The following is a 26,976-nucleotide window of genomic DNA, read 5'->3' on the forward strand; positions in this document are numbered from 1 at the left end:
TATTATCAAAACCTCTCAATAGCCAATACAGCATCATAGCATCATCAATCCAGGGTTTATGTCCATCATTGGATCAGACACACACTGAGAGGAGTCCCCCAACGCCCCCCCACACACCAGGAATTATAATTACCATGGAAACATGGAGGAAAAACACACACAAAAACCAATCACCTCTCCTCCTTAGCCCTCAACCCCAATGCAAATAGTAGAGTGGGAGTCATACCCCAACTCTCCCTCTGGCCCTGGGGCTCACATAAATAAATACATCCATAAATACATCCAGTAAACTTACTGTACACAAAGGCTTAACAGACTTCAGAGTCCTCTTATGGCCTCACATAGCAATCATGCTACATTTTAGTTATAGAAGTAAACAAAGTGTACTTTGAAACATGTTAGATTACAGTAACCAATAGCAAACGTACTACATTTCTGACATAGCAATAAGCAGTATCACTTTATCCTCCTTTATCGTATCAGAGGAACAGTAGCCTGTCTCAGTATTCCCCCTGATATGTCCCAGCATATATGGTGACCAGTCTAGGAAGGAAAACTATTTTACTGCCCATTGTAGTGTCAACGGACAGCCAAAATCCAATAGAAATGTGCAATTCCACAACACAGATACATCCACAATGGGTTAACTCTTTAGTCCAGTCAGCGTTGGAGCGTTGCCCTTTGACCCTGTGAGCTTGTGGAGGTCACTGCGTGTGAAGACGACACCGGTGGAGCAGAGCAGGGCCATATAGGCACTGACACTGTGAGATTGCTGCACTATGGAGCCCAGATGCAGAGCAGGCAGCACCTGGCCAGAGAACAGAACACAATAGAATAACCATTATTGTTGAGGCAAATAACACACACCAGTCTGGTCACTGGTCAAACCTGTAGAGCTTTTGTGCTTACCTGTGACAGCAGGTAGGCACTGTCCAGTATAGCCATGTCTAGACACATCCTTCTCTGAGGCAGTGGTATGGGCTCTCCTTCTCTCTCCAGGGGAAGGGACACGTGGAGGGAAGTGGAGGAGGAGAAGAAAAGGGGGGCCCCGGGGAGAGTGACCCCTTCTGGATAGCTGTTGCCATGGATATGAACAGGGTCAGGTGGAAGGAGGGGCTTGGAGTGGATGTGGTCGTCACTTTCTCCTGGGTGAGAAGGTCTGGATTTGGAACTGGAGAAGAAGACCTGAAAGAGAGAGAGAGACAGAGAGAGAGAGAGAGAGAGAGAGAGAGGGATGGGAGTAAAAGACAGAGAGATGGAAGAGAGAGAGAGAGATAGCGAGAAGAGGGAGGGATTGGGTTTATCTATTGTGATCACTTCTCTGTCAGAACATGTAGTGTCTCACCTGTCTGTCAGAGTGGTACAGACACAGCAGGGTGTAGGGCAGGACCTGCAGCACACAGAAGGTATATCCAGTAGCCTCGGCCATGACAGTGACCATCACTACACTCTTTGAGAAGCTCATCTGTCACGCCCTGGCTCTGGGGACTCTTAAATGTTGAGCCAGGGTGTGGATTTTTCCTTGTTTAGTTTTTTAGGTTTTTCGTTCTAGATCGTGTATTTCTATGTTGGCCAGGGTGGTTCCCAATCAGAGACAGCTGTAGCTCGTTGTCTCTGATTGGGGACCATACTTAGGCAGCCTGTTGACATGTTACGTTGTGGGATCTTGTTCCGGAAGGTTTCTGTTAACCTAGGACTTCACGTATCGTTTGTTGTTTTGTTCGTGTTGTGAGTACTGAATAAAATGTATGCATATCACGCTGCGCCTTGGTCCGCTTCATCTATCGACGATCGTGACATCATCACAGCTTTTGCTAACGCTAGCAGGACCACAGTGCTAATGTACACAGCCCGGGTGCCTAGCAACACTATCCAGTGCTCCATCAGGATGGAGCAGACCACTGAGGTCAGGCACTGCAGGAATAGAATCACACTCGCCATGTGCACACCTGGGGAGATATGGGGGAAAGTAGGTGTATGGGTGCATTGACAATCTTTTATGAAAATGTTACAGGGGTTTAAGATAAGGAGTGGAAAGGAAAAAAGGAGTGGACAAATTCGCTGCAAAACATTGCAGTAAATGAAAAGATAAGAATCAAGTAAATGTCTGTCCATCCTACCTTCATCGTATCGTAGTCTCTCCTATGTTCCAGGTGTAGCGTTGGGTATTCCCTGGTACAGCCCCACTCCCATAAAGTCTGTGTAGAATAGCATGAAGCTCATCAGAGCCATCCAGCTGAACAGTTCCGCTACAAACAGCCTGCGTATGACTGCCGGCACGTGCATACACACACTGTACATGCGCGGCAGTGCCGACACACACAGCGACAAACTCCGCCCCACCGCCAGCCGCACACACTTGGGCCGCGGCGGCAAGGGGTGTGCACAGTATCGGCTCAGGGCGGAGCTAATGCTAGCATCCTTCCTGGTTGTCTCTCCCCAGCCGGTGCATCTTTCCTCTGAGATGAAGACTGTGCTGAGGAGGCAGGTGAGGAAGATGAGTGTGAGCAGGGCATAGATGAAGGCCTCCTGGCCGCCCACGTAGGCTGCTGTGGGGGCATGGCTCCAGTCCAGGGCTGGGAGCAGGTACCTAGGATGAGACAGAGAGGGATCACATAGGTGGACTCTGGTCTCTTGTATGATATGATCTCTGTCCAATCCACTATCTCAGAGAGATGGAGAGAGGTACCCTGCCCCAGGAAGCACCTGAGGCTGATCTTTAAGGAATAGACTGAGAGAGAGAGAGAGAGAGAGAGAGAGAGAGAGAGAGAGAGAGAGAGAGAGAGAGAGAGAGAGAGAGAGAGAGAGAGAGAGAGAGAGAGAGAGAGAGAGAGAGAGAGAGAGAGAGAGAGAGAGAGAGAGAGAGAGAGAGAGAGAGAGAGAGAGAGAGAGAGAGAGAGAGAGAGAGAGAGAGAGAGAGAGAGAGAGAGAGGTCCCTTACCCCAGGCATCCTCCCAGACAGAGGGCTCTTCTGCTCTCCTCCTCTCCTGGGAACTGGTCTGAGATCAGAGCTTCCAGCGGCGTGAAACAGTCCTGTGGAGCACAACAGTCATTTAGCTGCTAGAAACACCACACACACACACACACATGCACACATACACACACAGTAAGGAGCACAAAAGCCAGTTTGAATTCAAATAAAGAATGCAAATATAGTCAGAAACATCTACATCACAATGTTATCCAAGCAAAATGCAGGTATGCAGGTAAACTACAGCAATTACAAGCATATGAACTACTTCACTTCAACTCAATCAGATACAGCACTAGTGTATTTATACTATTTAATAATATATTTTCTGCTCCACCTGCCCAGAGAACTCCAGCAGACAGGCTGACCCCGCCAGCAGGACCCTCTCCAGCCAGTGGGGCTGCTGAGGGTAGAGCAAGGCAGCTAGGTGAGAGAACTGGGGCATCACCTGCAGGCCCAGCAGAAAGAGAGAGCGAGAGAAAGAGAAGGGGAAGGGAGAGAAGGAGATCTACTTCAGAGCTGGAGAACAAATGATTTATTCCAACCATGGTCATACAGTGTTCACACTACGGTCATTCAAGAATGACAATATGGTCATAGAGTGTTGACTCACCCAGCACCATGGTCATGTAGCGTTCCTCCATGCCGGCCTGCAGCAGTAGAGGGGGGATGTAGAAGGTCCCTGCAGCCATACACACCTCCAGACCACTGGTCAAAGCATTCAACAGCAACAGCTGATACACACGGCCCTGCATGACTCTGTCTATGCCTCTTTATCGATCTATCTCGCTCTGGTCTCTCCGCTACTTTCTGTCTATCTATCTCCCACACAGTTTCTGAGACAACTGTGATACAGGGGTTTATAGTGACTGTGTGGACAGGACAGAATGCTCTTCTCTATCCATGTGATCTAAGGGTCTAGGCTTACAGGGGGTAGTCCTTGGGTGACCTGCATATGTAAATGAGTAGGTGGGGCAGAGTGAAAGGAGGCAGGGTTCTGGCTGGTGTTTGTGTCCCATGCTGCTGTCCGGAGGTTCCAGTGTCGCTTTACTCAAGATAGTGGATAACAGAAAAGATAGCTGACTGGACAGCTTCCCCATGTATAGTGTTGTCTGTGCTCACATTGCTCTTCTGTCAGACAGAGGTAGTGGGAGAGTTTTATTTCTAGCTCCGTCTATTTCTCTCTGTCCTATGGAGGTAGTAGAGAAGGGATCAGTGGAGATAAAAGGTTCCAGTCTTGAGTCATGCCTGGTGAGGGTGGGTGTAATTAACTCAACTCTGCCCATCAACAGAGAAATCCACACATGGAAACATGGGCCCTGAGAGAAGTGAGGGAGAACAGACTAACATGAATAGAGCCACAACATGATAAAGGATCAAATAAGTCAAACAGTCATTTATAAATGTGTTTCCCTACTGGTGGGTCTAGACTCGGGACTCATTGGTGGGCTTTAGATGGGTCACAATGCTGAAACTTTAGTAACCACTGGAATAAACTGGTTATAAACAGGTGTGGACTTAAGCTACAGCTTAACACTTATGACAGAGAAGAGGGGGGAGAGCAGGGTTCCATTTTCCTAGCTGCCTCATCCTGTAACTCGCAGGGAAAACAGGATGGAAAACCGGTTGATTAAGATTCCAAGATGTGGTATAATAAGACACTTCAGGTGAGCTGGAATATACTGTACCTTCCCAGGAAGGGAATCGATGAAATCACTGTGTACATACACCCTGCGAGTTTTGTATACCTTCAGTCATCCGACATTTAACTTACAACACATTGTCCAGACAGAAATGTCTGCTTTACAGAACTGAGGGACAGGATTTACAGTTGATCCAAAGTGGGAGTGTTGTGTGTGTGTGTGTGTGTGTGTGTGTGTCAGTGTGTGTGTGATACTTCTGTGGATCAGCTATCAGTCATTTGTCTCTGTAATCAGTAGATTACTGTCACGGTTTCGGCCGAGGCTGCTCCTTCTCCTTGTTCGGGCAGGCTTCGGCGGTCGTCGTCCCCGGAGTACTAGCTGCCACCGTTCTATGTTTCTATGTTTGATTAGTTTTGTCTGATTGTTACACCTGTTCATTGTTAAGTGTTCATTATGCGTCCTATTTAGTTCTCTTGTGTTTGGTCAGGTGTTGTGTGTAATTGTTCGATGTCACGTGTAGTAGTTGGTTCGCTGTTCTGTGCTCTCTGTATTTCGTTTTGTTTGAGAGAGTCCTGCACGTTGTGCGCATTTACTTTGGTTCTCACCAGTGTGCGTATATTTCGCCTGTGGCCTGTTGCCGTGTTTGGCTTGTATTTTCGGACTTCACTAAAGACATCTGTCACGATCGTCGTAAGGAATAGACCAAGGCGCAGCGTGATGAACGAACATGGTTAAACTTTATTATCGTTAGTGATAATAGACCACAATAACCAAAACAAGAAACGACTCGTGAAGTCCACGGTAACAATGACCAAAACGGAACAAAAACCCACAAACACAAAGGGAAAACAGACAGTTTAAATATGGCTCCCAATCAGAGACAACCAACGACAGCTGACACTCGTTGCCTCTGATTGGGAGTCACTCTAGCCAACATAGAAATAAACACAACAGAAATGAACACACCCTGGCTCAACATATAGAGTCCCAGAGCCAGGGTGTGACAGTACCCCCCCCTAAAGGCGCGGACTGCGACCGCGCCTCAACTTGAACAAAACAGGGGAGGGCTGGGTGGGCATACCTCCTCGGCGGCGGTTCTGGCTCCGGCCTTGCCACCCACCCTCCAATAAACCCCCCATAGCGCCCCTGGTCCAGTCTGGCCCCACTGGCTGGAGCTGAACTGGACTTAGCAGGAGCGGTTAGCTTCAGCTCCATAGTGGAGCAGTTGACCGGTACCTTCCCAGGCACCGGTGGCCCAGGCACGGGTTGTGCTGGACTGACGATGCGCACCCCGGGCTTAGTGTGTGGAGGAGGAACGGGCCTTACCAGGCTGACGACTCGCACCCCTGGCTTGGTGCGAGGAGGAGGAACGGGCCTTACCAGGCTGACGTCTCGCACCCCTGGCTTGGTGCGAGGAGGAGGAACGGGCCTTACCAGGCTGACGTCTCGCACCCCTGGCTTAGTGCGAGTGGCAGGAACAGGCCGGGCCGGGCTGGCGACGCGCACCGTGGACTTGGTGCGAGTGGCAGGAACAGGCCGGGCCGGGCTGGCGACGCGCACCGTATACTTGGTGCGAGTGGCAGGAACAGGCCGGGCCGGGCTGGCGACGCGCACCGTAGACTTGGTGCGAGTGGCAGGAACAGGCCGGGCCGGGCTGGCGACGCGCACCGTAGACTTGGTGCGTGGAGCAGGGACAGGCCGGGCCGGGCTGGCGATGCGCACCGTAGACTTGGTGCGAGTGGCAGGAACAGGCCGGGCCGGGCTGGCGACGCGCACCGTATACTTGGTGCGAGTGGCAGGAACAGGCCGGGCCGGGCTGGCGACGCGCACCGTAGACTTGGTGCGAGTAGCAGGAACAGGCCGGGCCGGGCTGGCGATGCGCACCGTAGACTTGGTGCGTGGAGCAGGGACAGGCCGGGCCGGGCTGGCGACGCGCACCGTAGACTTGGTGCGAGTGGCAGGAACAGGCCGGGCCGGGCTGGCGACGCGCACCGTATACTTGGTGCGAGTGGCAGGAACAGGCCGGGCCGGGCTGGCGACGCGCACCGTAGACTTGGTGCGAGTGGCAGGAACAGGCCGGGCCGGGCTGGCGACGCGCACCGTAGACTTGGTGCGTGGAGCAGGGACAGGCCGGACCGGGCTGGTGACGCGCACCGTAGACTTGGTGCGTGGAGCAGGGACAGGCCGGACTGGGCTGGCGACGCACCCCGTAGGCTTGGTGCGTGGAGCAGGGACAGGCCGAACCGGGCTGTGGAGACGGATAGGAGACCTGGAGTGAAGAGCGGCCACAACCCGTCCTGGCTGAATGCCTACCCTCACACACTCTGTGTGAGGCATCCGCACAGGACGTACAGGGCGGTGTACCCGTAACCTGGTGGCCTTCTGAATCCGCCCCTTTTCTGCCTCCGTCAGCCCCGTCGTCCATGCCGTGTGCCCCCCCCTAAAAAATTTCTGGGGTTGCCTCTCGCCTGTCCGACGTTGACACTGCTGACGCCGCTGCTCCTCTTTCGCCAGGGCCTCTCCCGGCGCTTCCTCCCATGTCCAGTCCAAGTTCTGCCCCGGGACACGCTGCTTGGTCCTTACTTGGTGGGTTTTTCTGTCACGATCGTCGTAAGGAATAGACCAAGGCGCAGCGTGATGAACGAACATGGTTAAACTTTATTATCGTTAGTGATAATAGACCACAATAACCAAAACAAGAAACGACTTGTGAAGTCCACGGTAACAATGACCAAAACGGAACAAAAACCCACAAACACAAAGGGAAAACAGACAGTTTAAATATGTCTCCCAATCAGAGACAACCAACGACAGCTGACACTCGTTGCCTCTGATTGGGAGTCACTCTAGCCAACATAGAAATAAACACAACAGAAATGAACACACCCTGGCTCAACATATAGAGTCCCAGAGCCAGGGTGTGACAACATCTGTTTCGAATCTCTGTGTGTCCTGCGTGTGATTCCACGTTACCTCTACACTCAACCCTGACAATTACATTTCACTTCCTTATGTTAGAAAATACATTTTACCAAGAGAAATATGATTCTTTATGTTCTGAATCATTCAGTGTGGCCTTTCTCTAACATATCATTAACATTATATCCCAAAAGTCGGATTTCGATAATAAGCACCGAGCTCTGTTGACAGTGAGGTGCTGCTTTTTCGCAGTAACGTTTGAGGGTTTTACATGTTGTGGTGGTCGTCTGCAAAGTTGTTTCAGAGGGTCGCAAAAAAGCTAAATCAGCATGACACGAGCTGAATTAAATGTAAAAGGCTTTGAAAATAAAAAGCTTGCGGTATGCTCAGTGGTCCGTTGACATTTCACAGAGATAAGCTTGTTTTTGTGAGAAATCCTGCATTGTGTACACTGAGGTGTGTCCTCCTCTTTCAGTCTGGCTGCCAGCTCACCTCACACACAACGATCAAACCCTGACACAATACTTTGATACCTATGGGCGGCGCACAATTGGCCCAGCGTCGTCCAGGGTAGGGGAGGGAATGGCCGGCAGGGATGTAGCTCAGTTGATAGAGCATGGCGTTTGCAACGCCAGGGTTGTGGGTTCGTTTCCCACGGGGGGCCAGTATAAAAAAATATGTATTCACTAACTGTAAGTCGCTCTGGATAAGAGCGTCTGCTAAATGACTAAAATGTAATGTAAATGTAGTATTCCTAAATATGTGTACTGTGCCTAGATAAAGCTGTCTGACTTGTATGTGGAACAAGAAACAGACTTCTAAAGACCTCACGTCACAATTAAGGCAACTTGACAAATTAGATGAGGAATATACATAGTCCTGTCAACTATAATATGTTCTTGTTAGTGACATTGAGAAAGAGTCAGGAACATCTTAGCAGATCTCAGAAAGCAGCTCTCTGCTTGAAATGAAGATGTAATATATATATATAATAAGATTTCACAGTAAGCTCTCTGTGTCTATCATTTCATTATTATATACAGGTAAATCAATTATTTATTACAAAACATCTTGACATTTCTAATTACCACACTTAAATGATTAAATGAATAAAGACATTTTATAGCCTACACTTCTTCAATTCTGTTAAGTATGGCCTAATCCATCACTGAATATTTACACTGTAAAGTCAATACAAATACAAAACTCACAGTCTAACCTTAGATCTTTCCTCTGGGTCTCACGTAGAGCTGTTTCTGTACACTCCTCATGTGCCTATGTCCGTCAACTCTCAGGAGGAATTAAGTCCTATGTGTGTGTGTGTGTGTGTGTGTGTGTCGTTTCTGATAAGCCACACAATGCTAGGCGTAATCAGAAATTGACCCATATTCCCAGGTAACACACCTGTTGTGATGTGTGTCGCACCTGTGGTGAGGTAACACACCTGTAACAAGCCTGTCTTCAGCTGAGGTGGGAGCTGTCAGGAGTGCCAGGGTCAGGCTGGGAACTTGAATATCAGCATTTCCATTACGGGAGAAATGACTTGTAGGGGCGGGGCTTACAACCACAACACAGTGTCAGCCAATAGCAGAACAGCGGCCATCACTGATAGTAGAAAACACACTCCTCAGGACATACAGTGGGGAAAAAAAGTATTTAGTCAGCCACCAATTGTGCAAGTTCTCCCACTTAAAAAGATGAGAGAGGCCTGTAATTTTCATCATGGGTACACGTCAACTATGACAGACAAAATTAGGAAAAGAAATCCAGAAAATCACATTGTAGGATTTTTTATGAATTTATTTGCAAATTATGGTGGAAAATAAGTATTTGGTCAATAAGTAAAGTTTCTCAATACTTTGTTATATACCCTTTGTTGGCAATGACACAGGTCAAACGTTTTCTGTAAGTCTTCACAAGGTTTTCACACACTGTTGCTGGTATTTTGGCCCATTCCTCCATGCAGATCTCCTCTAGAGCAGTGATGTTTTGGGGCTGTCGCTGGGCAACACGGACTTTCAACTCCCTCCAAAGATTTTCTATGGGGTTGAGATCTGGAGAATGGCTAGGCAACTCCAGGACCTTGAAATGATTCTTACGAAGCCACTCCTTCGTTGCCCGGGCGGTGTGTTTGGGATCATTGTCATGCTGAAAGACCCAGCCACGTTTCATCTTCAATGCCCTTGCTGATGGAAGGAGGTTTTCACTCAAAATCTCACGATACATGGCCCCATTCATTCTTTCCTTTACACGGATCAGTCGTCCTGGTCCCTTTGCAGAAAAACAGCCCCAAAGCATGATGTTTCCACCCCCATGCTTCACAGTAGGTATGGTGTTCTTTGGATGCAACTCAGCATTCTTTGTCCTCCAAACACGACGAGTTTAGTTTTTACCAAAAAGTTATATTTTGGTTTCATCTGACCATATGACATTCTCCCAATCCTCTTCTGGATCATCCAAATGCACTCTAGCAAACTTCAGACGGGCCTGGACATGTACTGGCTTAAGCAGGGGGACACAGCTGGCACTGCAGGATTTGAGTCCCTGGCAGCGTAGTGTGTTACTGATGGTAGGCTTTGTTACTTTGGTCCCAGCTCTCTGCAGGTCATTCACTAGGTCCCCCCGTGTGGTTCTGGGATTTTTGCTCACCGTTCTTATGATCATTTTGACCCCACGGGGTGAGATCTTGCGTGGAGCCCCAGATCGAGGGAGATTATCAGTGGTCTTGTATGTCTTCCATTTCCTAATAATTGCTCCCACAGTTGATTTCTTCAAACCAAGCTGCTTACCTATTGCAGATTCAGTCTTCCCAGCCTGGTGCAGGTCTACAATTTTGTTTCTGGTGTCATTTGACAGCTCTTTGGTCTTGGCCATAGTGGAGTTTGGAGTGTGACTGTTTGTGGTTGTGGACAGGTGTCTTTTATACTGATAACAAGTTCAAACAGGTGCAATTAATACAGGTAACGAGTGGAGGACAGAGGAGCCTCTTAAAGAAGAAGTTACAGGTCTGTGAGAGCCAGAAATCTTGCTTGTTTGTAGGTGACCAAATACTTATTTTCCACCATAATTTGCAAATAAATTCATAAAAAATCCTACAATGTGATTTTCTGGAATTTTTTTTCTCAATTTGTCTGTCATTGTTGACGTGTACCTATGATGAAAATTACAGGCCTCTCTCATCTTTTTAAGTGGGAGAACTTGCACAATTGGTGGCTGACTAAATACTTTCTTCCCCCACTGTATATCAGCCCCCAGTGTGCAGTGAAGTGTTTAGATACACAACTGTAGCCCAAAGGCCATCATCTGAGTTGTGACTTTCTGGCTATACTAGAAAGGACAGAGGTCTGGCACTCTCTAGCTATAAATGCCAGTAAATCAAGACAGACTGATAAAGCAGAGAGAGTTCGGTAAAGCAGAGATGATGGATGGCCCAGCCACTGTCTGAGTAAAACATTTCACTCATCTCAATATATTTGCCAACATTCATATGGAACATTTTTACAGCCTATAATAGTCCACTTGACTGTAGTTATAGCCTACTTTCTGTAGCCTACATGTGAAATGAGCACAACTCACATTAATTTTGAAGACTAGCCACCTTGTGTGCTTACAAAGCTGTTATAAAACACTTGTTTTTAGTTCCTCATTCACACAGACAAGAGCTCATTCTGGAAATGGTAAATCGTGATGTCAAGACATTATACACTGAGTGTACTGCTCTTTCCATGACATAGACTGACCAGGTGAATCCAGGTGAAAGCTATGATCCCTGATTTATGTCATTTGTTAAATCCACTTCAATCAGTGTAGATGAAGGGGAGGACAACTTTGATGGGGGTGGGGGCCACAAATAAACTGGAACTCATCATGAGGGGCCATAGTGGCTCATGGGTCTGCATACCCACATCCAGTAAAAATAAAAAATAAATCTAAAAAATGTTTTGCTGACATTGGCTAATTGAGTGACTGCTGTGCTGATGAACAACCACATTTTGAAATTGCACCTTGTGTATTCTATTATTCTAATTCTCAACAGTAAGTTGAGAACACAACTGAGTTCCCCCCCCTAAAAAAAAGGTCTGCAGGCCTACAAAAGTGGGGTGTTCCTAATGTTTTCTACAGTGTATAGGCTAATGCATTATAGAAACACGCCTAATAAACCAAGATCGCAAACAATACATCAAAACTAATGAAGAACAAAATCGCTGCCAGTAAATTGATAATAGACTGTTTGAGCTCTAGGTTAACTGACTGACTGAAGTGCAGTATATCCACACCACATCAAACTCTTCAAAATTAGAGATGCGTTTAAAGTTACTGTACCTTTTAAACCCCAGTGGTTGAACCTGCAGCTTCATTCTGCGGAGGTCGTGGAGACAGTCTGCCTGACTGTCTACTGCAATGGGATTGGACAAAGAAAGTAAGCTAGATAACAAAATATTTTCCATATCAATGTGCACAAAACGTTTGATATTGATAGGCCATTATAACAGAATGATTGACATACCGGTACATTGTCTGCAAAAGCAGAGCTTCTGTATAGTGGAATGCCCTCTTTATGTCCAGGCCTATTGATGTGAAATGTCCACCAATGTATTTGCAGCTGCCAATCAGATGTTTGTGTTTCATGATTGTTCAATCATGTTTAATGATTCAGATACAGATTGGCAGGGCATAGAGGATTCTAGTCTATTGATAGGGTGCATCTCAATAGTCTATTCAACAGTGGTTTGCTCTTCTTGTCTCCACTCCTTCCCTACATCTGCACTGATGAAAAGGATTAGACAGGTGACATTTCCAGTGGGAATCCACCATATTGTTTTAATCTATTCTGTGACTACAAAGGAGTGTTAAAGGGGATGAGGACCCAAGACTAGATTATTGTGATGCACTCGTGGACTACATGGAAACAGTGCCACTGTGTGGCTAACAGTGAGTAGTGCCGAGGTTGGGCCCTTGGAGAAAAAGTTTCCTAGAATAGAGCCCCACAGTGGGGGTGTCAATTATACCCATAAAACCTAGCGGTCAAACAGGAAAATGGTTCCAATCGTTTTTCCCATAGGGAACAATTTAAATAAGGGCTGTGTTTCCTGTAGGCTTACCCTGGCGTGATGTTTTGATAACCATGTAAGTCTCTCTTGGACAAAGTGACTTTTATCAATATATTCTGCACTATTTACTCTCAGATTTGTACATTCTAATTAGCATCAAAGTAGACATCATGCAAGATTACAAATCTCTGCACGTCATCTCTAGCTGACACCTTTGCTAACAGGTATTGTGTCAATTTAAAACTTGCACAAGGCATTTCACAGAATTGTCAATTTAAATGAATGTAGCAAATGTATTCATTACTAAATTTAGCTAACATTAGATAGTTAATCTAGATAATCTTACCTTTGGCTCTATTTGGCAGTCTCGTCCAGATCATCATGGCATTTATAGTCTTTATGATAGCCACATTTTTTTTTTTTGGGGGGGGGGGGGGGGGGATAAATGCAGGCGAATATATTGATAAAAGTCACCTTGTCCTAGAGAGAATACACAGTTATCAAAATGTCACACCAGGGTAAGCCTACATAAAATAGTGTTTCTAAAATCCCCTATGGGAAAAATGAATGGAACCATTTCCTTGTTTGACCGCTAGGTTTTATGGGTATTATGACTCATAATACTGTGGTACTCTATGAGCCCCAAATCACTCACACATAAAACACAGAGGTCGACATCAGAAAACAACTAGTTGAATCCATATAAAAAGTAGGTTGCCTTTATTAGAAGCCGGGAAACCAAAACGTCATCAACATCATTGTTGTCGTGGTTACTTTGTAAGACCACAATATTGCCTTCATCATCATCATCATCACTGCTCACTTTTCCACAACATGCAAAAGATTAAACAGTTCAGCGTTCCCTTTCCACACCACTGACAAAAGCTTCTCGGCACCATCACCTGTAAGAATCACAATTTTGCTTAAATTGTACTAGCAATGTAAATGCAAGATACATAGAAAAAACAAATGAAAAGCAATATAAATGCAGGGATACTGAAGAAAGCATGGGAAAGAAAAAGCAAATCCATTATTTATCATGGTTATGTCTTCATGTTAAACAGGGGGATTCAAATCTGAGCCTGGAGGTCCCCAGCACTGCTTGGTTTCATCCTTCCCCTCTAAAAAAGGGCCTGATTCAGACCTGGGACACCAGTGACATTAATCATTCGGTTATCGAGCAGAAAAGAAGCTCAGTAGTTTGGATCTCATTTTCCTGTATGGAAGTGCTCTGTGGGAGCCCCTGCACAGAAACCCCATACAGTACAAGCATTCAGTGACATGATAAAGCCCTATACTAAGATGAGCAATCTAAATATATTCCTAACCCCAAGGCCCTTGTGTAGAAAAGGATTGAATAGGTATAAGCACTATGGTAAAGGGTCTAGGGGTCTGTTTGGAATTAGGCATATAAACGTATCCACTGCAGTCAGGAGGGTACCAGTGAAAGTGCACCAGAACCAAGGTTCGGTTTGGGTCTGCTCAAACAGCTTCTAGGGCACTTGTTTGCAGTCTTGGGGTCTTGAGTGATTTGGTATTGATCAGAACACATAATTGGGCCTGAAGGATAGGCCAACAAAATATATACATACAGTCCTCCGCTGGTATAATGACAGCTTTGATCTCGGTCAGCTAGGTCTTCTATTTTATTACATGTCAGACACCCCCTCCTCTTTTTCTATGTCAGATCTATGGCTTCAGTTGGTCATCATCCAAGAGGCAGAGCAGTCAAAGCGACCCCTAACGCCCTAGGCAGTACTGTAGACTGGGTGGAATTTTGGTGGAATCATTTCAGATCTACATGATTGCCTAAGGATTAGGGGGCTAGGGATTGGTTTAGTATTCACCCTAACCCCACTAACATCCCCTCCAGTCTACATGTATCACACCATACACAGTGCCTCCTCTCGTTCAGCAGGACCAAGGGAAAATAAGGCAATAAAAAACAGATTCAATCTTTAATCATCCAAACTTGTTTTAATAACTAGTTCATTCTCAGCTAAAACAATAATGAATCCAGATAGACCAAGAACGCTTTATGATACCATAGGTTTGGCTAAAATGTTTTTCAGTAACACCGAAACAATCTCTTGCACTCATTTCATGCAGTCTCTCTCACTTCTGCTCTTGTATACTCCTATTTGCAGATCAGAAACAACCGGGAAGGCATAAGCAGTGGTTTGACCTATATTCCTTTATATTGCTGTCACCTATCCAGTCATATCAGATCTGTGAAGGGCAGAGTAGGGGAAATACAGCTAGTGTTTCTTGGTTGTGGAGGAGAGCGGAGGTGTGGAGCAAAACAATAGCTGGCATCAAGCTTCTGTGAGAGGGAGTGAGTATGAGCTGAGTGCAGAATGAGAGAAAGGAAGAGAGTGGAACAGAAAGGAGGGATTGCTGGGTCTGCTCTCCCAGACAGTCATAACACAGCCGAAAAACAGATGGATAGGGTCGACTTTTCTTTAAAATCAAGATAAATTTTATTTCTTTTCTTAAAAAACAAACATTACAAAAAAATCTGAATAGAGAAGTAAAGCAAACCAACCAAAAAAAAAAATCAATTTGGGGACTCAAAATTAAATTCTATTTAAAAAAGCTTGGGGATGCCTGGCACAAAGGGTTGAACAAGAGAGGATGCTCTGTGTGTGTGTATGTATGTATCACGCCCAGCAAAGAGGCATCCAAACATCTCTGAACCACAAACCAATGGTAGAGGGTCTAGGGTGAGGACCCAAACCCCTTGATGGTGTGCTCCATCACACCCTCACACTGTGGTAATACCAGCACACAGTAAACACCCAGAAAGAAGAGGTTCTCGGCGGGCTGATCTAGCACCTGCTTCCATGACCCCCTCAATCACCACATCATTAACCATTTACAGCTCATAGCAGAAGCTCAGAGCACTCACTCTGTCTAAAGCACTATAACACACTGCTACTCCAAAGCAGTGATCTTCAACTCTGTTCCTTCTAGCACATTACTGAACAGTTACATATTCAATAACAAAACAAGCTTGTGTATGTGTTAAACTCAAGGTCCTTGACACAGGGCCAGAGCATAACCTCAAGAGTATGGGGAAATATAACAGAGCATTAATTTAACTAATTAACATTACAATTAACAACCATAAAACCTTCCTGTTAAAACGTGTTGTGTTTGAGAGATTCAAAAGCACAGTGTCTGTCTGCACAGTGCTATGGGTTTAGTGGGCCCAGGACCTCAGTGAGGACAATCTAGATACAGGGAAATAAACAGACAGGAAACACAGACGTCATATCCTCCCTCAAGAGTCTCCAGTGTGGCCCTCTCTGATTGGTCAGCGGTGGGTTGCGACTGAACCAATGGGTAGTGTCGCACAGTGAATAAAGTGCTTTGATTGAACACCAGCAGTCCACTGACAATGGAGAGGGAGACCATAACTCAGACTGGCTGAACAAACCCAGGGCTCAGTTAGTAATCACTGATCTAACACTACTGGATAGGCAAAAGCAAGGGTTACACTACATAGCTTTCACCTATCCAGTCATCTCAGACCAGAGATTACTTGAGGAGGAGAGGGGACAGAGAACAGGAGTAGAAAGAAAAGGGCTGTAGAAAGTTTTATTTTTTATAGAAGGCTCACTTGCACACACACAGCTATCAGCCTGCAGAGTGAAAACTAACGACTCTACACACCAAGCGACTGTTGTGGACGGATGCCTACTAGCACTGACCTCTCAGAAAGGCAAACTAACGAAGCTTAAAGAAAGTGTTTTCTGAGATTCACACAGACTTTTGTAGGAAAGACTAATGCAGTCACTTCAGAGAGGGAGATGAGAAATGAGAGGAAAGGTGAGCCAGTGGAGGTATAGCTGAGCAGAGGGGACAGTGATGAGGGGATGGGACAGAGTCAAATCTCACTTGTTCTTTCCTTCCATCCTTCACAGCCATATGGTGGTATACATGTTCTCATGCACACAGACACTGTCCTCAGTCAGTCAGTCAGTAAGGAAGATATAAACTAACACTAAACAACAAAACCACATGAGGTTCAAAACATTGAGCCAGGCCACCACGGAAACCGAAATAAAACCCTCTAAACCAAGAGAAACAAAACAAAAAACTTAAGGTTAAGAGAGAAAGATGTGGAAGGGGAGAGAGGTGGAACTTCTGTGGGGCTAGTCTTCCCCAGAGGGCGCGTCCTCTTCCGAACCGTCCTCCTCTTCCTCCTCCTCCTCCTCCTCAGCGTCTTCTTTTTCCTTCTTCTCCTTCCCAGGTGCCTCCTTTGTTTTCTTGGGAGCGGGGGAGGAGTCTTTCTTCACCACCTCCTCCTCCTCCTCTTCTTCCTCCTCCAGAGGGCTCTCTGGCTCCTCCTCTTCAGGCGAGCTCTTCTCTGTGGCCTTGGCGGCGCTTGGGCGACCTTTACCCTTTCCTTTCATTGGGCTGGGGGTCACTGGGAGAGGAGAGGCACACACACACAGTTAGGGATACACATTAATTCAATTATGTTTTGAGGCTGGAAGGATACTAAAACTTTATCTAAAAATGGCCTGTACAACAACCTATGCTTTTAGTTCTGAAGGATATGGGTGGGTGATTGATTCATAGTGAGCGGTCCTACCGGTGGCCTTTAGTCGTGGTTTGGGGGATTTCTTCTCCTTCCTCTCCGGCCTGCTCCGTCTCATCACCTTCTTGCTGCTCCTCTTGCTCTTAGAGCGGCCGTAGTCACTATCATCATCATCCTCAACCATGAAGTCCTCATCACTGCCCGACTCATCAGCTAGAGAGGAGAGGGACGAGCTAGTGATTATTGGTCATTTCACCTGACAAATGTCAGTTTCCATAGTGGTTTAATTTATGGTCCATGAAAGCCATTCATGTGGTTTATCTATAGTTTGTAAAGCACTGTGGTTGATATACGGTCAATGTAATATTGAGTGGTTGACTTACGATCCATGTAGGCCTGCTCAGTGCTGTGTGGATAACTTAGTTTCAGTGTACATTTTTGTGGTTGTGTCAGTAGTCCTATAGTGTAGAGTGGTCCAGGTAGGCCCATTTTGAGTGGTTGACTTACGGTCTGGGAAGGCCTCCTCCTGGTCTTTGCGTTCCTCGTCCTCGCTGCCTCCGTCTCCCAGCAGGATCTCTCTCTGTTTGGACACGGCCTTGGTGGCAGCCTGGCGCACCGTACGCACCTTACGACTCACCTCCTCATCACTGTCATCTACACACAGAAAGATGTAGTCAGGTTATGTAGTGTGGTCCTCTGTAGCTCAATTGGTAGAGCATGGCGCTTGTAATGCCAGGGTAGTGGGTTCGATCCCCGGGACCACCCATACGTAAAAATGTATGCACACATGACTGTAAGTCGCTTTGGATAAAAGCGTCTGCTAAATGGCATATTATATTATTATTATTATAACACACAGTCATTATAACTGGCACACACACCTCAGTCTATGAGTCTTACCTGCGGGTCGTTTTCTCTTGGGCGTTCTCTTAGTGGGCTTTGCCACCTTGGCTGTTTTTCCCTTTTTCCCTCGTTTAGCTTCAAAGTCACTCCCTCCATCCTCGTCATCCTCCTCTCCAAAGTCATTGCCTTCATCACTACCAAAGTCATCTGCAACCAAACAGAAACATTCACCACTAGCACGGTCCCAAAACATCTCCTATCCCTAGTCCCCTTTCCATAGCTCTTACACCTAGTTGGACCCAAACCCCTATAAAGTTTGCCTCCTCTTCAGGACATTTTCCCTAAACCCAAGACTAAGCCTGAACAAAATCTCCACTTCTGAAAGGTATCATAGATTTATCACAAATCAAGATTTAACTAACATAATATTGTTAATCAACCAGTTGATGAATCAGAATGGCTTACCTGCTGAATCATTTTTGGATTTGGAGAGTTTTTCATCAGAATCCTCACTGAAACCAAAAACAACAACTGAGCAACAAGAACCACAGGAATCTGATACAGCTCCTCTACACATTAAGGCTGGCTATTATAGAACCACCTAATCTTGAGTGGAGAGCCCTCAACTCGTATTTCTAAATCATGCTTGATGACAATGGGAGATGTTCACTGAAGTGCGAGTTAGGATTCAGCCTTGTGCTGCTGTTCTCTGGGCTCACCTGTCCTCCTGAGAGTTAGGATTCAGCCTTGTGCTGCTGTTCTCTGGGCTCACCTGTCCTCCTGAGAGTTAGGATTCAGCCTTGTGCTGCTGTTCTCTGGGCTCACCTGTCCTCCTGCGAGTTCTTTGACCGCTTGCGCTTCACCTCGCGAGGAGCCGCACGAGGCTTCTTAGGCTTGTCTGAGTTCCTCCCATACTCCTCATCTACAGGGGAAGGAAAAGGGGGTTACACACTCACAGCTTAGCTACAGGGGAGAGGGGTTGTAGTTGCACACACCCACTCTTGCTCTCTCTCACCTGCATCATCAGACTCCTGGAATTGTGAGTAATTCACCACCTTCTTGTTCCTGTGAAGTAAACAAAACAGCCAATCAGAAATTCCCTTTCCTGTTTCTAGTCGGTAGGATGAGGACTGTTGTCATAGGACAAAACATGCATAAATAATAATAATCACAGCCTTTCACTACCGTACAGGTTACATGCGGTCAGGGTGACCCAGTCATCTTACTCTGCCCTCTCCTCACAGAGGACACAATAAGGCTAAAGGGTACAAATTCATAGTCTAATGTGGCTATTCATCTGCACCAATCTCAACACACAGGGTTGATTAAAGATAAATGAAGGATCATGATCAATGTCCAATGCTTTATGTGAGTCCAATTATAGAATGTTAGCAATGTAGGCCTACCTAGTTCTAATTCAGAAATTCACTTTTCACAATATCATGCCACTCCGAACACTACCGTGCTGGCTGGAATATTGGCCTGAAAAACATCTCATGGTGTTGACTCAAGACCATGTTAGCCCACTGATGATCGGGCATTGGTCCTGGGAACTAACAGAAGTCTTCAGATTAGAGATGAGATAAACATAACTCTATGAATCTGGTTCATATAAGATGCCCAACTCTGTATGGTTCTTCTCATCTCCAGTAAGAGGATAATATATGCGTCAAAATGCAGGCAAAGATTTCAGGCGCAGCAGGGTTTTATTAAACCTCAGCTCCCTCTACTCCACTACACTCAGTGGTCAACCATGTATCAGCAGCATGTGTTGCATGCGTTTTAATATTAAAGCTCCCTCACACAGACACAGAGTTTCTCTAGTAAACTGGACACTGGTGTCCCACTTCTCCAGTTTCAAGGGCTCATTTGGGATAGTGGATGAGTGGAATGGGTGAACACACACACACACACACAGGCACGCAACTTTCACTGGGGACTGGCGGACATGACCCCCCCCCCCCCCCCCACATTCTGAAATTACATTTTTGTGCCCCCCAGTTTTATCATTGCACTGTGATATAAAAAGTTGCATCTGTGTGATTTAGGTCCATGCAGACGCCTTAGAGCGGTCGGGTAGGCTGTTTGGCGGTATCAGCTGGCTGGATTTAGGACCGCGCGGATACCACAGAACGTGCGAACGGCAGCTGTTGTCTGTGTGTGTTGTGCTTTTTCTCTGAGTTGTAAAAGCAAGCAGAGCAAAAACTGGCTACTCTTTATTTGACTGATGTAGCTGGCAAGGTAACTGCTGTTTGACATAATAGAAGAAAACAAGTTCAAATCAAATCAAATTTTATTGGTCACATGCGCCGAATACAACAGGTGCAGACATTACAGTGAAATGCTTACTTACAGCCCTTAACCAACAGTGCATTTATTTTAAACAAAAAAGTAAGAATAAAACAACAAAAAAAGTGTTGAGAAAAAAAGAGCAGAAGTAAAATAAAGTGACAGTAGGGAGGCTATATATACAGGGGGGTACCGTTGCAGAGTCAATGTGCGGGGGCACCGGCTAGTTGAGGTAGTTGAGGTAATATGTACATGTGGGTAGAGTTAAAGTGACTATGCATAAATACTTAACAGAGTAGCAGCAGCGTAAAAAGGATGGGGTGGGGGGGCAGTGCAAATAGTCCGGGTAGCCATGATTAGCTGTTCAGGAGTCTTATGGCTTGGGGGTTGAAGCTGTTGAGAAGTCTTTTGGACCTAGACTTGGCACTCCGGTACCGCTTGCCGTGCGGTAGCAGAGAGAACAGTCTATGACTAGGGTGGCTGGAGTCTTTGACAATTTTGAGGGCCTTCCTCTGACACCGCCTGGTATAGAGGTCCTGGATGGCAGGAAGCTTTGCCCCAGTGATGTACTGGGCCGTACGCACTACCCTCTGTAGTGCCTTGCGGTCAGAGGCCAAGCAGTTGCCATACCAGGCGGTGATGCAACCAGTCAGGATGCTCTCGATGGTGCAGCTGTAGAATTTTTTGAGGATCTGAGGACCCATGCCAAATCTTTTTAGTCTCCTGAGGGGGAATAGGCTTTGTCGTGCCCTCTTCACGACTGTCTTGGTGTGTTTGGACCATGATAGTTCGTTGGTGATGTGGACACCAAGGAACTTGAAGCTCTCAACCTGTTCCACTACAGCCCCGTCGATGAGTTAGTAGTATAACTGACATGTAATGTCAGCTAATGTGTTACATGTTTCATCCCCTATCAACTGAAGTTCTGTCTGAAGTGAATGAACTAGCTTGCTGGCTAGTAGCTACCACAGCCAGTTCAGCTCTAGCCTGTTGCCATCTGTCAGGTAGCAGTATCTAACAACTGTTGTGTGTATGGAAATGTTTTGTAGCCTTGGTTTTGTCCTGTTTCAACAGAAGTAAATTAACTTAGCTAGTTTTCGCCAGCTGAGGTACCATTAGAGCTAGCCAAAAGTTGGCTAGCGTTAGCTAGCTAGCTCAATAACTTCAGCTATTATTTTTGCCTCAATCACACTAGACCTGAATCAAACAGTGAAACCAGCGGCCAAACGATTCGGACATTTTTTGACAGAGCAATGTGAGTTTTTATTAGAGACAGTATAGCAATGTAATGTTATTGATCTGCCAGTTTCCCTAGCTAATTCCCTACTTTTCACACTGACATAGTAGCTATAAACAGATCTACAGGGTTCACTGTCATGGTGCACAGTCAGTACAGAACACTATGGTCATCATGTCTAAGCAGGATCAGATGGTGACAGGTGTCCAACAAGAGTGGCGCAGTGGTCTAAGGCACTGCATCGCAGTGCTAGCTGTGCCACTAGAGATCCTGGTTCGAGTCCAGGCTCTGTCGCAGCCGGCCGCGACCGGGAGACCCATGGGCGGCGTATAATTGGTCCAGCATCATCCAAGGTAGGGGAGGGTTTGGCCGGCAGGGACGAGGGTTCGTTTCCCACGGGGGGCCAGTATAAAATAAATAAAAATAAACACATGTATGCATTCACTAACTGTAAGTCACTCTGGATAAGAGCGTCTGCTAAATGACGTAAATGAATAATGGTCATTTCAATTATTGAACCATTATATTATCCAAGAATATAATCAATGTATAAATGTACACCAAGGTTAATTCTTTGTCATGCCTCATCTGAGAAGGATCAGATGGTGACAGGGGTCTCAGCATGGTCAGGCAACCAGGGAAGACCAGTCTGTGATGGAGCTGAGGTGAATTGTTTTAGGTGCAACACTTTATTCTATTTTAAGGCAGTCTGACAAAAGTTGATTTCCAAACTGTATCAAGGGTTGATAGGCTTTTTCCAATGACACAAAACATGCCTAACAAAAATCTGAGGAAGACACTATTGATGATAATGAATGGATACAAATATGTTTGAATGCCCAGTCATGTTCATATAATCTCAGACATAAATTACTGCAGTTGAAGACCATTCATATGCCAGTGAAACTGAATATCATGGAATCAGAAATGTAATTCCTCTGCTGGAGGTGTAAAACACAAAAAGGGGACATATCTGCATATGTTATGCACTTGTGAAGGCTGGCTGAATTCTGGCAAAGAGTATGCTCTTTTATCACAGCACGTCGCAATTTTTTGTTTGCTTGGAAATGTTGATACTGGAGACTTGCAACCTAGCATTTATAGTGGCTAAGAAATGCATTACCATTAATTGGAAGGTTGGTTATCCTCCCACAATGGATGGCAGAAATGTCACGTATCACTAGATTTGATTTATTACAAGATTAAAAGGTATACTGTGCAACTTTCATAAGGTCTGGATGCCTTATATGGAATACTGTACGACAAAAGGAGTCTGTTTTGAAAACATTCCCACGTCAGGGGAGATACCTATTTAGGCAATCCCTAGCTGCTGGGCTGTCCAGTCATGGCCCTGGGGGTCTGCCGGACTGTTGGTTAATAATGAATGTCTCACTAAGATCCTAAAACTGAGTGGTGTGTGCAGAGTTGGGGCTCTGCAGGGCAGTGGACTCCTAGGGGCAGGACAGGGCAATCCAGCTATATTGTGTGCAAGTAAAAAGAGCTCAACAGTACTATTAGGCCTATGATATGAATTGCAGTGCCCTCTAATTATTGGGACAGGTAAGCATTTTTTCTTCTTTTGGCTCTATACTCCAAGTTTGGAATTGAAATCAAACAATGACAATGAAGTTAAAGTGCAGACTGACAGCTTTAATTTGAGGGGGTATTTTCATCCATATCGGGTGAACCGTTTAGAAATTAGAACACTTTTTGTACATAGTCCTCCCATTTTACAGGAGCAAAAGTATTGAGACATTCACTTGTATGTGTATTTAAAGTAGTAAAAAGTTAAGTATTTGGTCCCACATTCATAGCACGCAATGATTACATCAAGCTTATGACTCTACAAATTTGTTGGATGCATTAGCTGTTTGTTTTTGTTGTGTTTCAGATTATTTTGTGCCCAATAGTGTCATTTTGGAGTCACGTTTATTGTAAATAAGAATGTTTCGAAACACTTCTATATTTATGTGAATGCTACCATGATTACGGATAATCCTGAACGATAATCAGTGAGAAAGTTAGACGCACAAATATCATACCCCCAAGACATGCTAACCTCTCACCATTACAATAACAGGGGAGGTTAGCATTTGAGGGGGTATGATATTTGTGCATCTATAACTTTCTCACTCATCATTATTCAGGATTCATTCAGATGTATCCATTATCATGGTAGCATCCACATTCATGTTGAAGTGTTTAGAAACATATTCTATTCTTATTTACAATAAAAGTGACTGCAAAAGGGTCATATTAGACTGTGTAGAAATGCACGAAATTAGCTTTAGATGGCCAAGAAAATTCTGAGGGAGGACCCCCAAACCTCCTGTCAGGTTATCTCCCCACCCCACTTCTTAGCCTCCCAAGTGGCGCAGTGGTCTAATGCTAGCTGTGCCACTAGAGATCCTGGTTCGAATCCAGGCTCTGTCGTAGCCGTCCGCGACCGGGAGACCCATGGGGCGGCGCACAATTGGCCCTGCGTCGTCCAGGGTAGGGGAGGGAATGGCCGGCAGGGATCAGTTGGTAGAGCATGGTGTTTGCAACGCCAGGGTTGTGGGTTCGATTCCCACGGGGGGTGTATAAAAAATAAACATGTTCACTAATTCACTAACTGTAAGTCGCTCTGGATAAGAGTCTGCTAAATGACTAAAATGTAATGTAAATGTAAAACCAAAGTTGCGCCCCTGCACACACACAGGAGACCAGCACTTCAGGTGACACACTGCTGACCACAGGCCATTCTCAATGTAATACACGCCTACATAGCTTTGCTGTAATATACACACATGGATCAGAACCATAAATCTTTGCCTGCATTTTGACGCATATATTATCCTCTTACTGGAGATGAGAAGAACCATACAGAGTTGGGCATCTTATACCTAATAGTATAGGCTAACAGTACCCCACATGGTTAAATTAGCTAGCGCGAGCAAGGAAGGGTGGTCAGGGCAATAAATACTTTTACAAGTGGTTAGATTACAAGGGCAGGCCCTGTCGCCACCGTGTGAAGACCTTAGACAGACAGGCCGAATGCTGACCACCACTAGAACAGTGACCGTAATGAGCTCAAACGAGCCAAAATATCGAGGGACCGGGACCCGCGAATTACCTGGAAGGAACCGGGGCAGGGTAACCAGCGACGCCACATTGCTACTATTTTTTTTGCATATCAGTTTCATTGTTTGTGGTAGCCAACTAAACTCCACGATTTAAAATTTAGTTGAGCGGCGACTAGCGTGGGCGGCCTGGAGCTCCGATGTCACATCAATTTAAGTTTTTTTATAAATATATATAAAAACGACTGATTTCAGCACCCAACGAATAGCACGCAGTTACACACGAGATTGTTCAGAGTAATTGCGGCCCGAAATATGTCATTTTTATATATATAAAAAACGTACTTATGACCTCGGTCGCCCACACTAGTCACCGCTCAAATAATCGTAAACCGTGGAGTTGAGTTTAATCGGCTCTTTGCGGTTACAGTGTTGCAACATTCGGCGGGCGCGTGCTTCGCTTTCGATAGTATGCTACATTGTATCAACAAGTAACGTCCATTTGTTAGTGGTTATCTTGAGATATGTAGCATAAATGTTCTTTGCTCAAATGCGACCCTTTCGGTCTTTTCAGGCAGTGAAGAGCTATGCTTGGGGGGTGTGGTGACTTCTAAAGCCACTCCGCCCCCTCTGACACACTTCCAGTGTTAATTTACTGCTATCAGTGAAAATGTAGTTCCTCCGCTATCCCTTTCTCCTCCCGCGTTTTCACTGAAAACCAACAGGCTGCCTTCGGCCCTTTTACATTTCATTGTCCTCTAGTAATAAGACCATTTAAAATAAGACAATTGCATTTTAAATGTGGATATGTGGCGCTAGTGCAGACGTCGCGCTAACAAGATCAAATCCCATGAGCCGATGTCTACCTCCAGCCTTGGTTTTTATTAGCTTTTCTGAGGCTCCCGTGGATGAATGGGTAGCCATATTCCCCAGTCTGGTCTACCTACCCTTTCACACAAAATACCAGGCCATACCACAGTCCAGGTACATATTAAACAATGGCAAATCCGACAAACATAAGAGTAGTGCACCAAATGATGCTCGCGTTGGATCGTTTTTTTTAGGCATGATTTGCACCAGATGAACGCGCTATACAGACATTTCAACCCAACCATGGCGAACAGTCCACCTTGTAAGGAATCATACTATGAAGTGCGTCCACGACAAGAAAACATTACATTTACGTAAATGTTTAATCAAATAAACACAACTGTGACCAAAATTCACAACATGGTAGCGACGTGCGTGTTGCCTGCGAAAGGCAACGTGCACATCGTGCAGCCTCAGCGGAGGACATATGAGAAAAACCTACCTCACTGGTCTTGACATTTTGCAGAAATACTGTAGAGGTTAAGAATGTAAGAAAGGGGAAAGGAAATCCAGAAAAATAAAAACAAAATCGTCCCGCTCTGCAACTCCAAAGGGCGCAACCAGACCTTCCAACGCCCCGGCTACTGCGTAAAACTAAATATACGGGAACGATTTGTCTTCCAAACGCGATTTTAGTTTAAATTTTTACCTTCAGCTACTCAAAATGGTGAATAAAACAAACTGAAACTGCATTCTATGCGCAACCTAACCGAGTGGCCCTTGGCATAAAGGACCGCCCATCGTCGCCGCTGAGAGGGGAGCATAAACACTCCAAAGCTTCCATTGGGCAGTTTGAATGATAATTTACTTTTTGGTTGGATGTTTAAATTGCTCATCAAACCCAGTGGTTCAACCCATTTACCCTCCCCCCTTTCAAGGATAGGTTGAGAAGGCACTGCTAAGAAAACAAAAAGAGGCCCTCAGTGTGGATGCAAGTTGCCCGAATTTGTGTCCGAAATGACCACAATGTAACTTTCTACTGGGAAATATGCGCGGCCTACCAGCATATAGTTACATGAGTGTCTATAGAAGGCTATGCATTTGTAATGGTTTTATTTTCCACTGAGGAAGGCTTGGGGTACTGACACTGTATCCCCAGGCACCAGATTACCCGGGAGATCTAAATTGCAAGATTAATTGCACAGAAGACAGAGTCAGGTATAAATGTGGTTCTACTGTTTGAAAAATAGTGCACATTAATAGCCTCCTCACCAATATCAGAATGTCCAATCAACTATCTGATGTTAAATGCAAAGAATTTGAAACAGACAAATATACATCAGGTTTTAGGCTACATGTATGGTATAGCATTTGCCTGTCAATATTTTGAAGTGAGGGACATGGGCTGTGCCTACAATAAATGCCTTCATTTTATACTGATGACACAATACAGCATGGAGGGGGGTATTCTGATACTGTCTTTAGTCATAGCTTTTCTTTGTTTACAAATATCCTTGAAATTTGAAGAGATTGTCTCATGATGAATGAGAGGATTGTGCTGAGACTGTTTGATTATTAGAATGTGTGTAGAATTTCTTTCACATA

At 45.5% G+C, this 26,976-nt stretch overlaps 1 protein-coding gene and 1 pseudogene across 2 annotated transcripts; both read right to left on the reverse strand.

Moving 5' to 3' along the window:
* Positions 1 to 643: 643 nt before the first annotated feature.
* Positions 644 to 3,726, reverse strand: LOC311133987 (solute carrier family 45 member 3-like; annotated as a pseudogene). Its single transcript has 8 exons — positions 3,539 to 3,726; positions 3,309 to 3,479; positions 2,942 to 3,033; positions 2,121 to 2,590; positions 1,807 to 1,949; positions 1,346 to 1,465; positions 910 to 1,185; positions 644 to 808 (listed from the first exon to the last, which is right to left on the reverse strand). The product of its transcript is annotated as a solute carrier family 45 member 3-like (transcript).
* Positions 3,727 to 13,281: 9,555 nt separating this feature from the next.
* On the reverse strand, positions 13,282 to 26,158 carry LOC311133883 (uncharacterized protein). The gene is made up of 8 exons (XM_084167487.1): positions 25,874 to 26,158; positions 18,989 to 19,038; positions 18,799 to 18,895; positions 18,439 to 18,485; positions 18,031 to 18,180; positions 17,638 to 17,784; positions 17,185 to 17,343; positions 13,282 to 17,016 (listed from the first exon to the last, which is right to left on the reverse strand). Exons 1-8 carry the CDS (start codon positions 25,888 to 25,890, stop codon positions 16,742 to 16,744), a joined length of 942 nt encoding a protein of 313 aa, XP_084023613.1. The 5' UTR covers positions 25,891 to 26,158; the 3' UTR covers positions 13,282 to 16,741.
* Between the last annotated feature and the right edge of the window lie 818 nt (positions 26,159 to 26,976).

Source organism: Coregonus lavaretus, assembly GCF_964263955.1.
Source record: "Coregonus lavaretus genome assembly, chromosome: 8".
Taxonomy (NCBI): Eukaryota; Metazoa; Chordata; class Actinopteri; order Salmoniformes; family Salmonidae; genus Coregonus; species Coregonus lavaretus.